The sequence below is a fragment of the Neopsephotus bourkii genome, unplaced genomic scaffold (assembly GCF_033783945.1).
Source record: "Neopsephotus bourkii isolate Nb327-2 ecotype Australia unplaced genomic scaffold, CSIRO-AGI_Nbou_v1 NB_1624, whole genome shotgun sequence".
NCBI classification, from domain to species: Eukaryota; Metazoa; Chordata; class Aves; order Psittaciformes; family Psittacidae; genus Neopsephotus; species Neopsephotus bourkii.
The window spans coordinates 4439229-4455466 of NW_026902099.1; the positions used below are offsets into that span (position 1 = coordinate 4439229).

The window sequence follows — 16238 nt, forward strand, 5'->3', positions numbered from 1 at the left end:
TAACAGTAGTTCCAAGATGTTCCTTGTGACAGATGTATGAATTCTGTACATAATATGTTGAGGGGAGGGATTTTGCTCTTTTTTTTCAAGCTATTGATGAAATAGGAGGGTTGAGATTTTTACTTTTTATTTATTTTACTGGAATTGAACTCCAGATGGGGAGTGAGTGTGAGGGATTACCCTAAGTTATCAGTTCTCATGTGTTCCTGAAATGAGAATCTGCAACACTATTTTCCCCAGCCATAAATATTTTTAAAAACAAAGTGTGAACATGATGGTTTTAAGAGCTTAACTTCTGCTTCCTTCAAGAAATCCTGGGTACAGTAGAGAACTCCTGTTGCTTGGTTTTTCTGATTTTACTGTGGGACGTTATATTGAAGCCACTGTAACAAGCGAAGAAGAATTACTACTAGCACCTGCAGAACCATTTTCTCCAAGAAAGACTAAAATTAATCCAGAACCTCAGCCAAGGATAACAACAGTGGTTGTCTCTAAATACAGAAGGTACTGTGAATTGGAACAAAAATAACACCTAATGCTGTTCTGTTTGATACTGCTGCATCTGTTCTGTAAGATTGACAAAGAAAATGTAAAACTGGGAGAATCTGTACATCTTTGTATATGTACATTGCAAACAAGATAGGTGTGGGCATTACCGATGGAAGGGATTTTTTTAGTAATGAACTGCTTGATTTCTCTGTAGATTTCTCAAACACAAGCTCTTTCTACCATAGAATGTGATGAAGAAGGTAAATGCTGTTGCATAGTAATCTACAAGTAACAATTGTGTAATTAAGAAATAATATGGAAAAATTGAGATAGTTTTCTGAGAGAGTTAGCTTCTTAACTGCTCAAGCAACTTTGAGGTCTATGTGTGGTAAATGTTGCCTATTCTTTCATTGTCAGAACAACTTTCCTTTTGTGAATAATCTTCCATTATACTTAGAGTATTTGCTTAGTTATAAAAAATATCCCTAAACTGAAAAAGCAGACGCATGGTGTTTTCCAATAATCTTTACCTGGAACGCTTACCTTTCTTCCCAGCACAGCAAACTTCTTAATTGTCACTTCGAAGGAACCATCTGGCCTGTCATATGTGTGCATGTCCTGGCCTTGATGATGTGGCATGTTCATTAGCTGCTTTTCACGTGTATAATTTGAGAAAGCTAAATGATCTGTCACACGATTTTGTTTTAGAAGTCACAGAAAACTTTTGCCAAGCTTTCTACCACATTATCCTGTACCAGATGATTTAAGAAGATGCGTGGAGCAGAAGTTAGATATACTGGCTTTTCAGCCTCTCTTAGCAGAGGTATGCAAGTGTAGGTTTATATAAGAAAATATATTTTATGTATGGTGTTTGTTCAAGCTGGCCTTAAGTTAGCAGAAATATGTAGCCCTTTGGTGTAATGGAAGATGATGTAATACTACTGTAGGCTTAAGACTTAGTCTGTGCCTTCTGTTGAGTTTCAGTATGTCATAGAATCCAAGCCTGTAAGAGTAAAAAAGGGTAAATGTGAAAAACTGAAAAGGGAGTAGGAGTATACGGGGAGGGGGAGAAACACAGGGTAGGGAATACCACAGAGGCTGAACAAAGATTCCTCTTCACTTCTTGAGCATCATTTGAAAGGGGGGTTTTGAGTGTCAGAACAGTAGTCCAGCAGTTTTCTCTTAGTAAATGAAAGCGGAGTTTCTTAAGATACTGCAGTAACAGAGGATTCTTTTCTGGATGCTCAGAACTTTTGGCTTTCTTTAAATCCTCAAATTTAATTCCCTGCAGCTTGTTCCAATTCTTCACACACAGCAATTTTAAGAGTATACATACCAAAAATTAAAAGCAAGGCTAACAAGAATGTTCCAGTGATTCCTCCTCTGGAGCTTTGTCCTGGTTTCTGGTAGAACGTTGCTGCTACTCACTCTTTCGTTTCCCTAACTTTAAGGACTTGTAAACTTGGTCTGATACTTAATTTTTCAAAAATGCAGAAGGCTGTTGTCCGCTTTCTAAAAGGCTCACGCAAAACCTCAGGTCACAGCATTAAGACAGCAGGTTAGGGATTCTCTTAGAAATATAAAGCTCTCTAATGTTTGGAAGAATTCTATATGGGAAGTTCGGTAACTTTTAACCACACCTTAAGTTCTGTGACTGTTTTAAGTCTGCTCCAGGAAGCACTGCTCATTTGCCTTGTGTTTGTGAGAAGATACCAAATGGAAGGCATTCTGTGCTGTCAGTTACTGTTCAGATAGAACTTTTTGCTGTTGGAAAATACCTCTTCAGTGTGGTGCATTGAGCTCTGAGGAAGAACGTTCAGGTTCTTTCAGCTTGCCATAAACTGTATCATAATCAGCCAGTGCCAAGACTGATATGAATCACTCTCTCAATCATCTCTGCCCAGTGTACTTAGATTTTTATGCTTTTTGGGATTGCTGAGCATAGAAATTCATTTGGAGACTGTCCCTGAATTTAGATGTTGAAACTGTTATTGGAGGAGGGAGAGAGTTGGTTAACTCTTCAGCTGACTGGCCATCGTATCTGAGCTCCAAAGACTATACTAATTTTCTTTTGACTACTGGAGGTGTTTAAAATATTAGCTAGTGTATAGAAGCATGTATTTAGGTGCCTTAATTGGCAACCTAGTTGCTGTGCAGTCTGTGTTAAGATGTGTTTAATGTAATTTTAAGAATAGTGGGTTCTGCGTCTTAAGTGTGGAAATTACAGCAGTAATGTATACTGGTTTATTTTTCAGCATCTTAATCTAGATAATTATAAAGCAAAGTTTTCTACTCTCTTGTGGCTTGAAGAGATCTGTGAAGAAATGGAGATGAAAGACTTTAACATGAGTGGGGTTACTTTGAAAAGGAGCGGGAACTTTTTAGTGTTGGAAGTGCCAGGAGTGGAAGAGGGCAGACCTCACCTCACTGCAGGTAGTAGTTAATGTGTGATAAAGCCAAACAGCATGTTGATCAATATTTTCAGTGTAATTCAAACTCCATTGCTTACTCACGTGTTTAAAGAAGTCTTACATGTATTTGAACACAAAGTTACTAATCTAGGCTACTAGACAGGTGAACTGCACTGATAGTGTCTCAGTGCAAGTCTTAAAGTGGGTGCTGTCTGGAGCAGTGCTGTATGTGGCTGTTCTTCTGCATATTCAGATACTTAGGATTTTTCATGTGCAAAAGCGGGGGCTTTCTGCAAAAATAAACTGCAATGTAGTAATAACTTAAAAGACAACAGGAGTGTCAAAAGCAAGAGCCAGGAAAGTAGTTTAAATTCAGAATCTCAATTAATATATTAAGAAACTGTTTTCAGGAGGTGCTGTCTGATAGCATCAATATTTAAATCCCTTTTAAAATGTAATATACAACTGCATATAGTATTTCAGAACAGGGGCTCACAGATACAGCAACTTTGCTGAAGTTAGTTAACATCTAGTATCCTGCAAATTCTTAGTTTAACTATGCAAAAGAGCAAAAAATTTAATGCTGTGGTGAGCATTTTACTATTCCTTTAACAATATGTTGCCTTTCAACTTTTTTCACAATTAGGTAATAAGGTGATACTGAAAAGTCAGGTCTACTCTGAACATGTAATAGAGTACGTTGCCTGTATTACTGAAGTAAGTAAGGTGCATCTCCAACTAAATTTATTTTATCTATGTTCTGAGCAGTGATTCTGCATTTTTATTGTGTTAAGTCTTTGGCTTCCCTATGCTTTTTAGGTTATAATTTTTACCTGCTCTGAAAGCACTCATAACATAATGTAAATACCCAGTATATTGACAGCAAGTAAATCTAGGTGTTCTAGGTGTTCTTTTTGGAGGTGATAGGGGGGTGTTCAGTGCTTTCAGAAATGCTTCTTTGTGTTTAAAGTACTAAACTTTCATCAGTAAACTGACTTCTTTTAATCTTTGCAACAGATATGTAATGAAGACGTTACTCTTAAACTTAATGAAGATTTTGAACAGTCTTACAACTCGGAACCCATGGATGTAGAATTTGTGCATTGCAGGTATTTTTATATTTCCAGAAAGCAGCATGTAATGATTCCTTTAGTAAATTGACTTTGAAAATGTACATGATTGTCAATTGATTGTTTTGATGGGTACAGGTAGGAGAAGGACATAATTAAGGTCTTGCCAACTCTTTCACCTCTTCTTCTCAACACCCCTTTGCCATTACATTCATCGGTAGAAGGCTGCATCTGTAGTCATGATGTACAAATAATTCTGGTCTTGAGCTTCTCTAAGTGATTGCTTCAGTGCCAGGTACTGCGGGGGGAAGAAGGTGGGAGATTTGGAGGGAATGAGGTAGGATATTTTGGGTTTGGTTACTTAGGGTTTTTAAGGAGAAAAGATACACCAATATGGCTGCAAGAATATGGGGAGGGGGGTGGTTGGAGGCGAGGCAAAAGTTGCTAATGCTAACCACCTGTCCTTTTATGGTTTTGTCTTATCTGTGAGATGTTATTATCTGTACAGAGTTGCATTATCCTCTCTGTAAAATCAGTTTTGCAGAGAACTTCCTTCAAAGGCTATCTGAGCCTGGAACACCAAGCCATCTTTGTCTCACTGAAGAGCTAGAGGATATATGTATTAATATTTTTCATGGCAGAGCTGTTGAATGACACCTCTGCAGTGTATTTCTCAATAGGTGCTGCTTTTAGAAAATAAAATGTTTTATTAAAAAAAAAAAAACCCAACCTATCTCTCTATGGACTGGTGTATAGTAAAAAAACACAGGATACCTTGTATGCTGCAGTACTTTACTGATGTATAAGCTCTTTAATCTACAAATTTGTATTCTGATAACAGGATTACTAGCAGGAGATGCCAGTTGGCAGTTGAGCAAGCTATCTACCTGAGTGAAAAAGGTACACTTCAGTTGACTTAAGCTGTCTAGAGGAGTGAGTTTGTGGGGCTTATTGTGGTTTATGTTGCTTTCAGGGCATACTGAGAAGAATGCATTGTAGGTTGTACTTACAGGATTTTTCTGTAATGTTATTTTTCTTAACAACTCTCTGAATCTAGAGTACGTATCATCAGGATAATTTCATCTGTTGGCCTTCACGGGAGAGGAGCAGAAACGAACTTTGACCTGTTTGAGCCAATAACAAATGTAGAAATCACGCTGATAGAATAATAACAAGTGAAACAACAGTGGTTTGTTACCTCAGAATTTATTACAAAGCACTGGTTTCTGGTTTATGGTTGAGTAGAGCAATCCATATGAACTTCATACAGGTCTTTACCGCCTTTATGTTAGCTCTGATAAACCAGTTTTGGCAAATCAGAGCAAGCTGATGTAGCAGCAGTAATGTTAACCGGTGAAATGCGCTTTTAAATTTCTCTACTTTCTCTTTTTCCTCTAAATATGAAGTGTTATTTCCAGAAAGACTTGTCTTGCAACCACCACAAGCTGTCAAGACCCAGAATACTGCTAAGTATTGTGTTACTGATGATGGCCTTGAACAGTGTTCCCAGCAGGAAAGTAAGGTATCTGTTCTGTAAATGTTCCTTAAAATGCTGACTGCTGTTCAGACTGGTAACATATACCTACTGTACAGCTATTGTTAGAAAGGAATTGCGTAATGGTGTATCTAAGAATCAAAGTTGTATTCTGCTGGTTTCTGATGACAAAAGTCTTTGCTGCCTGGGGCAGGGGATTTTATGATAACTAATACTATTAAGCTAAGGCAAGTGCTAATAAAAAAACCTGTATGATTATAATTGGAATTGTCAGATTTGCCTTAGACTAGTTTTCATAGCTACTGTTGACTAGATACTTAAGTCCTGTCTACTGTGGCAGGACCTAATTTTATGATGGGATAATCATCCTATCCTGAGTAGATTTACTCAGGCTTCTTAACTGCTAAATTACATGAAAAATATGTAGAAATCTTTCTTAGGTAATCCTCTGAAGTCCTTTCTAGTCCTCCTTTCTATTTGAAGCAGCACTGTCACCATCACTAAATCAAGTCAGCCTGGGGAAGGGTGGGAAGTGCTTGTTTATTTTTGTCTAGAGATTCCACAGCCTCTACGCAACCTGTGCTTCACCACCTTTCCACTCAAGATTTTTGCTGAATTCCCAGTATGAGTCTTCGACCTGCAACAGGTGGATGTGATCCCTTATGTCACTACAAAGAAGAGCTTCTCTGTCAGTTCTTTTGTAACTGATTTAAGCCATCATGGCTATTAGACTGCCTCTTCACTTCCTCATAGCCAAACTGAAATCTGAGCTCTCAGCCTTTCCAGTTCATAGCAAGAACATAGCATTCACAGTAAGCAAGGATCCTGAAAAGGGCTGAGGATTACTGCTCAACCAGTGTGTTCTCAGACTGTTTTGATTCACACAGTTATAAATGCATTTACCTTCACTTACTGTTTTCAGGTCAAAAAACTGCAGAACAAACAGGCAAAATGCATGGCATCAAGGGACATGAACACAACAGATGTGATGAGAACAGCTGCGCAAACAAGCCAACTTGGTATACTTTCTGTTCTTGAATATAAAGTATTAGTTCAGGTTTGCAATCACTTCAGTAAGCCAGTACTGAGTAAGATACTTCTGAGATATCCTTGTGTTCTGTCTTTTAAAAGATAAATTCTAGAACGTTACTAGCAGCAAGTTTCATTGGAGTCTTTCTGTGGATTACTTAAACATCTCCATTCATAGAATGGTTTGGGTTGGAAGAGACCTTAAAGTTTATCTAGTTCCAACCCCCCTGCCATGAGCAGGGACACATTCCACTAGGCCAGGTTGATCAAAGCCCTGTCCAGCCTGGCCTTGAACACTGCCAGGGTGGGGACAGCAAACATCTAGCGATGTATTTGTACTCAGTAAATTATCATCTCCCAGTCATTTACTGGAAAATTTTTGGTCATGTTCAAAGTTTCTAAGTTGCTGCTGGGATGCTGTGTCTCATCCTTGGGATGGCTCCTTTGCAAAGATGCCATATCTTTAGCAGACTTTTCAGAAAGCTCAGATCATTCCTGAGCTTTTCTGGAAAGTGTGAGTTTAAATATCAGTGTATTTAATTTCCAAAGAGGGAGATTTTATCACTTTCTAGCAATAGGATGCCTGAAGAAATACAGAACGGATTACCTAGAATGTGTTTCTATCCAACAGTTAATAAGATTCTGCTGTGGAAAGCTAAAGCTAGAATAATTTGGACAGGATTAAGGAAAAAAATAATTAGTAGTTGTGGCTTACTATTGGCCATCTAGTACTGGTACTGTTCTTGCAGCACCAGTTACTGAAAATTACTGAGATTTTTACTGGTTCAGGACCAAGAAAACAAGCTTGATGCTGAAATTACAGAAAGAGGTTTTTTTGCAAGATTTTTGAGTTACATAATCGTAGTCCTTTTCTGGCCTTCAATTTTATTAAAGAAACAGTACACTCCTGAGAGGTTAATGGCTTATTTTCTACATGCTATTCTATGAAATCGGAATTTTTGAGAATTTCAGTAGTTGTTACCACGTAAAGAAAATGACAGGTTTTTGAAGCATAATGTGAACTGGAATTGTTTGAACCTGCGGTAAAAACATTTATGTGGCATTTTAATGCATGTTTATCGTGATTATAGTTGCTGAAACTGGGACACTTAAACAGGGAGCTGGTGAATTTTTCAATCCTGTGCTGAATGAGGAACAGAAACTGGCAGTGAAAAGGATACTGAGCGGTGAATGCCGTCCAACACCCTATGTTCTTTTTGGACCACCAGGAACTGGAAAAACAGTAACAGTAATTGAAGCTATTTTACAGGTAATGGTGGATGAGAAATCAGTCGCCTATAATCTTGTCAGCATTGCAACTCTTACAGTAATTCTGTAAGTGCCGTCTTACTTTTTCCCAGGTTTTCCCAAGATCATTTTCAAAAGCTCAGTGAAAAAGGAAATATCTTGAAATGGAATTAATAGAATTCCTGAATGGCTTATTTTCAAACCTGTTTGCCTTTGTCTTTAAAACTTCAGTGAACAATATCTAACTTGTGATTCCAGTAGGGCTCAAAATATTTGTGAAGCATGGGTATACATTAATGTGATAACCATGAATTAATTCTCCTGTCAGTACACTCGGTTTGAGAGTAGTTGTGACTGTGAAGACTGATGTTTTTGAACTGCAGAAGGGTGGATGAATATAACACGTACGCAAAGCTTCAGGATTCTGTGTTCAGTGAAGTCGGGTGTGTTTGTGCTATTGCTGTTTTTCTAATTAACCTTTTTTTATTTATTTTAATGTCTGTTTTCTTTAATGTAGATACATTATACTCTCCCAGACAGTCGAATTTTGGTTTGTGCACCGTCAAATGCTGCAACAGATCTGATTTGCTTGCGGCTGCATCAAAGCAATCTGTTAAAACCAGGAACTATGGTCCGAGTTAATGCTACCTTCAGGTCAGAAGAGGTAAATATGATAGATATCTGCCAATTCATATTTCCATTTTAATGTTTTGGTCTTAAATGACTGATTTAGTAATGTAACTGTCATGGTTATTAGACTGGCTAGGCTTCTTTAGGAACCAAATTATAAAAATAGTGCTTGAGCTTTTCCAGAAGATTAACTGGAAAATGCTGATCATAATCTGATTGTATGACCACAGAATCTTCACCTCTTCCTTGTAGTGCCTAACTCTGCAAGCAGCACATGCATATCAGTGAGATATTTAATGTAAGATGCTTTGACATAAAAGCAGTCTTAAAGTCTGTAACTGAAGTCAAGCCTTGTTTTCAGATTACTTACACAGAAATGTAGACAAGTAGGATTGGCATTTTTATACAATACACACTGTGTGTGTATTTTATATGTATATGCTTATATATGTACATAAGTATATGAAAAATCCATATGTTCAATTTTGATCTTGACAATAAAAGAACCCACAGATGTCTTGCATATGTGCTACTTTGTTTAGGCAAATTAATGAAGAATTCATTTTGGTGTATAAATGGGTCTAAAAGTGTTTTGCTCTGCTTTTAAAGTAGTTTTCAGTGGGCTTTTTAATTCAGACTAAAGCAGTTGTTTGGTTTAGAGTGGCATTTTGTTTTGCAAAATACTTTTTTGTTTTTGCAGCAGATTAATGACCTGGTGAAACCTTACTGCCAGGATGGTGATGATATTCAGAAGGCATTATGGTTCAGGATAATAATTACCACATGCAGCACTGCAGGAGTGTTTTATCAAGCAGAAATACGGTAGAGTACTATAGATAGGCATATTTATTGCTGAGGTAGCTGGGTGCTACAAAACCCAGAGTTTTTATGTACCCTCTCTACTGTAACTTAAGCTTCTTTAATACAGTTTATTGCATGTGTCTCTCTTTTGAAATTGTCTGCCAAGCAAACAACTTGGTTTTAGGAATACTGCAGCAGAGACTTTCTCTGTGGTAAATGTAAGAATTATCTTGAATAATGTTAAAAGATTTTTGACACAGTAACCTTTGCTTCACTAAGTGGGAGCTCTCCAGAATGTGTGAGAGCCTTGGAAATGATACAGCTCTTGAAAATCATTTTGGCTTAAAATGATTGTCACACTAAAAATTATGTTATGCAATATATATACCTTTAATTTAAAAAAAAAAAAAAAAAAGAAACAAACCCTGCCATGTCAACTGCTGGTAACTAAAGCTTCTTCTGATTTTGATTTTAACTTAGTGAAAGGACGCTCTGAAGCCTAACTGGCTTGAGTTCTTAGAAACAAAGCCTGGGGATTGTCTTGGCTCCACTGAGTGCACTGTTCTAATTAAGTAGCTTGAAGGAAACTCCAAACAAGGAAGGCTTTTCTGAGTGTCTTAACTGTGGTATGAACAATGCTTTAATTAAGATAACCAGTGGCTCTGTATACTGGAGTATGTAAGTAAAAGCACAGATGACAAATGGAACTTACTGGGGTTTTTTTCTGTGTTGCATGTTGGAAATACCCATCTTTGCTCAGTGAACGGAGTTGCCTGGCACACTTGAAAAAAGTTAACAGAATTGCTGAGATCAGCCACAGGGTGGCAGAATGAACTAATCTGAAAACAGCCATATTTTGGGTTCATGTTATTTAATTCTAGGCTTGGACACTTCACTCATGTGATTCTGGATGAGGCCGGACAAGCAACTGAACCAGAGAGCTTGATTCCTATTGGGTTGATATCAGAAGCTAATGGACAGGTAGTTCTCTTGGCATCACTTTCTGAAAAGACGAAAGTTTTGGTCCACTGTTGTTTCTGTGAATGCAAGCAGCAACTTCCTGGTAATGAGTATGGAATTCTGAGTACTTGTAATGAATCTTATTCCTGCACAATAACTGTTTCCCACACTTGCATGAGTTGTTTTACATCAAAACAAGTCTACATTGGTAGGACAGGATTCAGGGTGTGGAAGATGTCAAAATAAAAATACTCTTTCTTAGTTTAAGACAGCAATGTACTTCTGTCCTGGGCCTGTGCAGGCAGATCACATGTTTGCAGCAAAGCAGAATACTTCATATCAGTTGTGCTTTTAATTCTGAACTGTGCACGTTGCTACTGAAATTGCATTTTAATAGCTTTTTTTAATACAAGATGGATGTATTTTTAATTCCATATACAGATAATTCTTGTTGGAGATCCAAAGCAGTTAGGGCCAATAATAAAATCTAAAATTGCACTGATGTTTGGATTAAACATGTCCTTTCTGGAAAGGCTGACATCAAGAGAGTTATACCTCAGGGATGAAGATGCTTTTGCTGCCTGTGGAGCATATAATCCTTTGTTGGTGAGTAAAACTACAGTTTTCATTCTACCTATATCAAAAAAGGAGAAACTGTAGTTCCTGCTGTTTCCTTACCACCTTTTTGCTCCCTGATGCTTAATGATTAGGTTAGCTTGAGCGCTAGTTATCTAGGAAACCTTGATTATTTGAATATATACTCTGAATAACAAGGATGCTGAGTCCTCCAGCATGTTAAAACCCTTCTTTGAAGGGATTCTCTATTCTTAAACAGAATAGGTCAAATATTGTCTACAAAGCAGAATTCTAAATAATGACTTAAAATTCCCTTCCATTTCCATGGTCCACATTTACTGTAACTTCATGACTTACATGAGTGCAGATTCTACTTTTAGCATAGATTTGAAAAAAAAAAAAACAACCACTCTTGTTTAAACATAAAGATTAATTTTGAAACACTGTGTTTCAGAAAGGAAATCAGTTTTTGGTTATTTGGTTGGAGGGAATTTTTTTGTCACCTTCCTGAAGTACAGCTTCCCGAAACCTGGTATGGTGATGTACTTAAAGTCTGTGTTAAGTGGCAGAGGTAGCGTAATACATAAACACACACAGATCTTTCAGCTGCTTTAACTTCCTGTCTGAATCTGAAGTACAGGGTTGAAGTTAAACTTTCTAAGATGCCTTCTTCTTCTCATGGTAATATACTTTGAACAATTAAACTGAGAGCACAGATAACTAGATGACCATGTAAACAGAGGAGAGACAAAATCTGATGTCAGACCTGTTGGGAAAAGTGAGTGGTTTGGCCCTGGGCTTTAGATTGGGTTCAGCCTGCTGAAAAACATGTCATACTTCCTCCTAAAACTTGTTGCAGCAAACTTTCATTGCTGTGTGCCTTATAAGGTCCTTAAGTAAAATTGGCATGATGAGAGAGCAGGAAGTATGAGGACTTTTAAAGATACTATTTGATTTCGAGTATCATATGTGAGTCTTTTTCATGGGATGTACTGGGTTTTGAGCTGTTTATTACGGACTGGAATTATTCCTTAAGGCCATTCTTTTATTTAAAGACAGAAGCCAGAAATGTATTTATCTGCTGTTTTAATGCTCCCTTTCTGCCTGTCAAGACTTCCTCAGAAAAAAAATCGGGCTACATCCATGGAAACCCCATTCAAACCAATTCATCTGTCAAGTATATTCAGCTGGATTTACCTGTCTTCTTTTTTTCCCCCCTTGGAGGGGAAGAGATGGTCTTTCAAAAGACTGCTTTTTTTTTTATTTATTTACAGTAGATCACACCTGCAGTTTTTGCATTCAGTACAGGTCTTCAGCAGCTTTAGAAAAGCTGAATGCTAGAGGATGGTGAAGTAATCACAGAATCATAGAATAGTTAGGGTTGGAAAGGAATTTAAGATCATCCGGTTCCACCCCCCTGCTTTGGGCAGGGACGCCTCACACTAGACTATGCCCAAGGCTCTGTCCAATCTGGCCTTGAGCACTGTCAGAGATGGAGCATTTACCACTTCTTTGGGCAACCCATTCCAGTGCCTCACCACTCTTACAGTAAAGAATTTTTTCCTTATAGATAAACCTGAACTTCCCCTGTTTAGGTTTTAACCTGTTACCCCTTGTCCTATCACTACAGTCCCTAATGAACCCCAGCATCCCTGTAGGCCCCCTTCAGATACTGGAAGGCTGCTATGAGGTCTCCATGCAGCCTTCTCTTCTCCAGGCTGAACAGCCCCAACTTTCTCAGCCTGTCTTCATATATATATCTGCTTGGGAGCTATGTAGTGTGAAGTCTGATGAATAATTATCTGTTTCAATTACGGATTTTGGGTTTTGGTTTTGCAGATCACAGAGCTTACAAAGAACTACAGGTCACATCCTGCGTTGCTTGCCTTGCCATCTGAACTGTTTTATCATAAGGAGCTAGAAGTTTGTGCAGACACTTCAGTAGTAAATTCTTTGTTGCATTGGAAGAAACTGCCCAAGAAGGGATTTCCACTAATTTTCCATGGAATAAGGGTATGTAAAATGTTTCTGTAATGAAAATACAAATGAGGATGCCTGATACAAGTTTACTGATGTTGTAGATGAATTTTCATTAGAATAAATTCTAGAAAGAATGTGAAAAATGATGACATTTTTCTTTTTCCAGTAATACAACTTCCTGCGCATCTGGAGTCGAATGTTTGCTAAGAACATGAGCGGCTGCCCATTGCAGTGTATTGTGGAGACATTTTGACACAAATTTAAATTCATAGCAGACTAACCAAGATGCAGCTACAGTTAGATGCCTTTAGATTGCTTTTGTCGAGAGTTTGCTACATGCAAATGAATACAAGGCTCTAAAACTAGATGAGTATTAAGGCTTAAGTAGGCAGGGGGAAAAAACAGTGGTCTAGAACAAGATTTTTTTTTTTCTTCCTAGAAGTTAGTAAAAAAAGGTTAGTCTTCCTAGAAGTTAGTAAAAAGTGATAATATCCACGGCTTGAAGAGAATTGGTTTTGTGCTCTTCTACCATGCACAAGTGCAAGATACCAATGTGCTGATGTGTTTGTTAGAGAGTTGAGATTTAACTCTTTTGTTGCACACCTAAAGTACTGTTGTCACATAAATTCTCCACGAAATTCTTGACAAAAAGAGTTAATTGATAGTGTTCATTGGAAGGGGTGTGTAGGGAAGAAGACAAATTGTATATAACATTACATCACCTTTTTTTTGCATTTAGTATGTATAAGAATAATTTATTAATAAATAATCACTTCTGCACCTTGTCTTCATCTTGTTTCCTTTCCCCTAATATAGGGCAGTGAAACACGTGAAGGTCGCAGTCCTTCATGGTTTAATCCAGCTGAAGCAGTTCAAGTAATGCAGTACTGTTCTGACCTTGCTAGAAGTGAGAACGCTGCAGTGCCAGTGACTGACATTGGAGTGATTACAGTGTATCGTAAACAGGTAGAACTGATGTCTAACAACTTCAGAGTTGCTGTATTTTGTCTTGTGGATTTACACTGTGGCTCTGGTTTGTTAAAGCAGGGAGGCATATCTCAAATCTTTGCTGTTGTGCATCATCCTACACAGTGTATTATCAGTCATTAGTGATGTTTCCATTGAAATCTAAACACAGAGGAAGACAGCAGTAATGGCATTCTACTTTTTACTTTTAAAAATTGGAAAACGATTAAGGCAAGCTGTTTTGGAAGCAGAGTTTTCAGTTGTAGGGAGTAAAGGGTACAAGTCAGGAATTTATTATCCAACAGCTGATTCTGTCACTTACTTTCTGTACTGAGGACTTGAACAAAAAGGGAATGTAGTGAAGTAGGTGGCATGTCACCTTGCTATGGCTTTGAGGAAACTAGAGGAGTTGGGATGACTTAGCTGTCCTGTAGTCAGACTTGAAGTTTGTGCTGCTATTTAAACCCGTAGAGAATGTTGAATGTCAACTTCAAATGCTGTGCTTTATTTTTAAAGCTATTTATATTCACATCTGTTTAAAATGAAAGCAAACAGCATGTCCTTAATGCTACATCTCCTTTCATTTCCAGAGGACGCTCTGGACAGTGCATCTCGTTTTCCTTGCTGTTCACATCTCAGATTTCATGGCATTGCATGTGTGGGCTGGGGGAAACAACCCACACAACATGACCTGTGTGGAAAAGACCAACCTCTGTTGAGGAAATCACACTTGCAAATACACTGATCCTCCTGGTCAGGTGTATGTGCCTGCCTGTGTTTACAGTTACTGTTTGTTTTTCAAATATTTATGTATTGATGTGGCTGAACCTCTTATACTCCTTAAAGCGTTTCACATCATTTAATGTGATTATGTCCTTCATCTGCCTGGGATGCAAGACATAGAGGAATAACGTCTGCTTCAAGAAAGTCACCTTGTATTGCAGGAACGCCAATTAGAAAGTAGTCATTGACTGTTCCCCATCTTAGCCAGGCTTGGTTTCTTGGTAAATTTCTTGGAGCTCTTAGTGTATGCTCTCCAAGCAGCTTTTAGCAGATGGTAATATGCTGATCCCACACATAGCAGCATTTTGGTCCACAGGACTCCTTTTTCTCTTTTTGGGAGGGTACTTAAGGTCACATCTCACCTTTGTCTTTAACTGCATGATGCAGCTGACAAAGATGAAATCTGCACAGTCATCTTGAGGGGCTATGGAAGGCTACTTGCCCTGCCATATCTGTGGTAAGCATGGTTTTGGATATAATGAAAATTGTAAGAAGAGGGTTTATGGATCTAAGTTGTTCTCATTAAAATCCAGATTGATTTCTGTTTCAGTGATGGTAGCGAGTGCTGCACATTCTCAGTTGTGTAATAAGTGTGATACTCCTCAGGAAAAGTTACTGCTTGATTTTAAAACCTTACTGGTGAATGATGGCTGAGCAAGATGCAGGCATTTCCTGAGACTTCTCTGTGATAAATCACATACTTGTATACAGAGTATGTTTCAGTTCAGAAGTAATCAAATGTAAACCCCTCGAGTGTAAAAATAAATTCCTTCAAACACTGGGTTGTTGTTGGTTTTGTTTTTTCTTGGTAGGTGGAAAAAATTAGATTACTTCTGAGAAGTATCGATCTGGCAGACATTAAAGTTGGCTCAGTCGAAGAGTTTCAAGGGCAGGAGTACACGGCTGTCATCTTATCAACAGTACGTATGTTTGTTGTGGTCATCTAGAGAGTTTTTGTATGTGTCTGATTCTCTGTGTTTCCTTTTTGATATAGGGCTTTACAGGATAAAAGAAGAAAAAATTAAAAGCTATATTTTTGTCAGTCTGTCACAGTATTTGAAAACAGCTTATTTTTAGGTGCATGGAAACAGTAGAGCATCTGTGATTTTTGAGGTAAACTTTAAACCTTTGTAGATACTCACACTGAATTTATTTTGGAGTTTCATGCAGATAATGTACCTTTCACTTGGGCAGAATGGAAAGATACACTTTTGGGAAGATGATGCATGTGGAATTGTGTTGAGGCCATTCCTGGCATTTGACAAAGGGGGAAAGGGGATTGTGTCATAGAGTACTGGGAGGGCTTGCTGTTATTTGGAAGCTGGCAGCCTTTGTCTCTCATCTTCTTTTGCAAAGTTGATGACCAGTATGCTCCAGCAGATGTCTGTCTGTTCTGAAAGATCTCAGTGCATGTTATTTGCTGGTGGCAAAGATGAGTTCATAGTTTGCAGGCAGTTGATTAGCGTATGGAAATACTGTTTGTAGCAGCTGAGACATCAGGTTTCAGAAGACTCCCAAAGTTGAGCTGAGGTTAAATGTAAGCATATGCCCACTCTAAATCCTAGATACTATTCCAGCAAACGTACCTATCCCTGGTATTTGAACTCATGTGAAAACCCCATAAAGGGGAAAGCTACAGCAGCTTCTTTATATTCTACTTTTATGTTCTTTGTCTTCTCAGGCATGTAAGATTGTTGCCTGAGGCTCTTGTCAGGAGGCTTTTCTTTGTGCTTCTAAGGAGAAATCAGTGTGGGGTTGAGAAGTGTAAGCAGCAGCTGACAAGTCAGCTGATAGCTGCCG

General features: G+C 38.1%; 1 protein-coding gene across 1 annotated transcript in view; it reads left to right on the forward strand.

The window, feature by feature from the left end:
* The window catches only part of MOV10L1 (Mov10 like RNA helicase 1), a 32786-nt gene that overhangs the window by 13046 nt on the left and 3502 nt on the right, over positions 1–16238 (forward strand). Inside the window, exons 9-24 of the mRNA XM_061373108.1 lie at positions 310–504; positions 1198–1312; positions 2745–2922; positions 3547–3617; positions 3918–4009; positions 4812–4870; positions 5377–5492; positions 6388–6484; positions 7586–7764; positions 8260–8406; positions 9073–9194; positions 10055–10154; positions 10575–10739; positions 12549–12722; positions 13506–13655; positions 15251–15358. Coding sequence (XP_061229092.1) covers positions 310–504; positions 1198–1312; positions 2745–2922; positions 3547–3617; positions 3918–4009; positions 4812–4870; positions 5377–5492; positions 6388–6484; positions 7586–7764; positions 8260–8406; positions 9073–9194; positions 10055–10154; positions 10575–10739; positions 12549–12722; positions 13506–13655; positions 15251–15358 — 2068 coding nt within the window. The remainder of the gene's footprint in view (positions 1–309; positions 505–1197; positions 1313–2744; positions 2923–3546; positions 3618–3917; positions 4010–4811; positions 4871–5376; positions 5493–6387; positions 6485–7585; positions 7765–8259; positions 8407–9072; positions 9195–10054; positions 10155–10574; positions 10740–12548; positions 12723–13505; positions 13656–15250; positions 15359–16238) is intronic.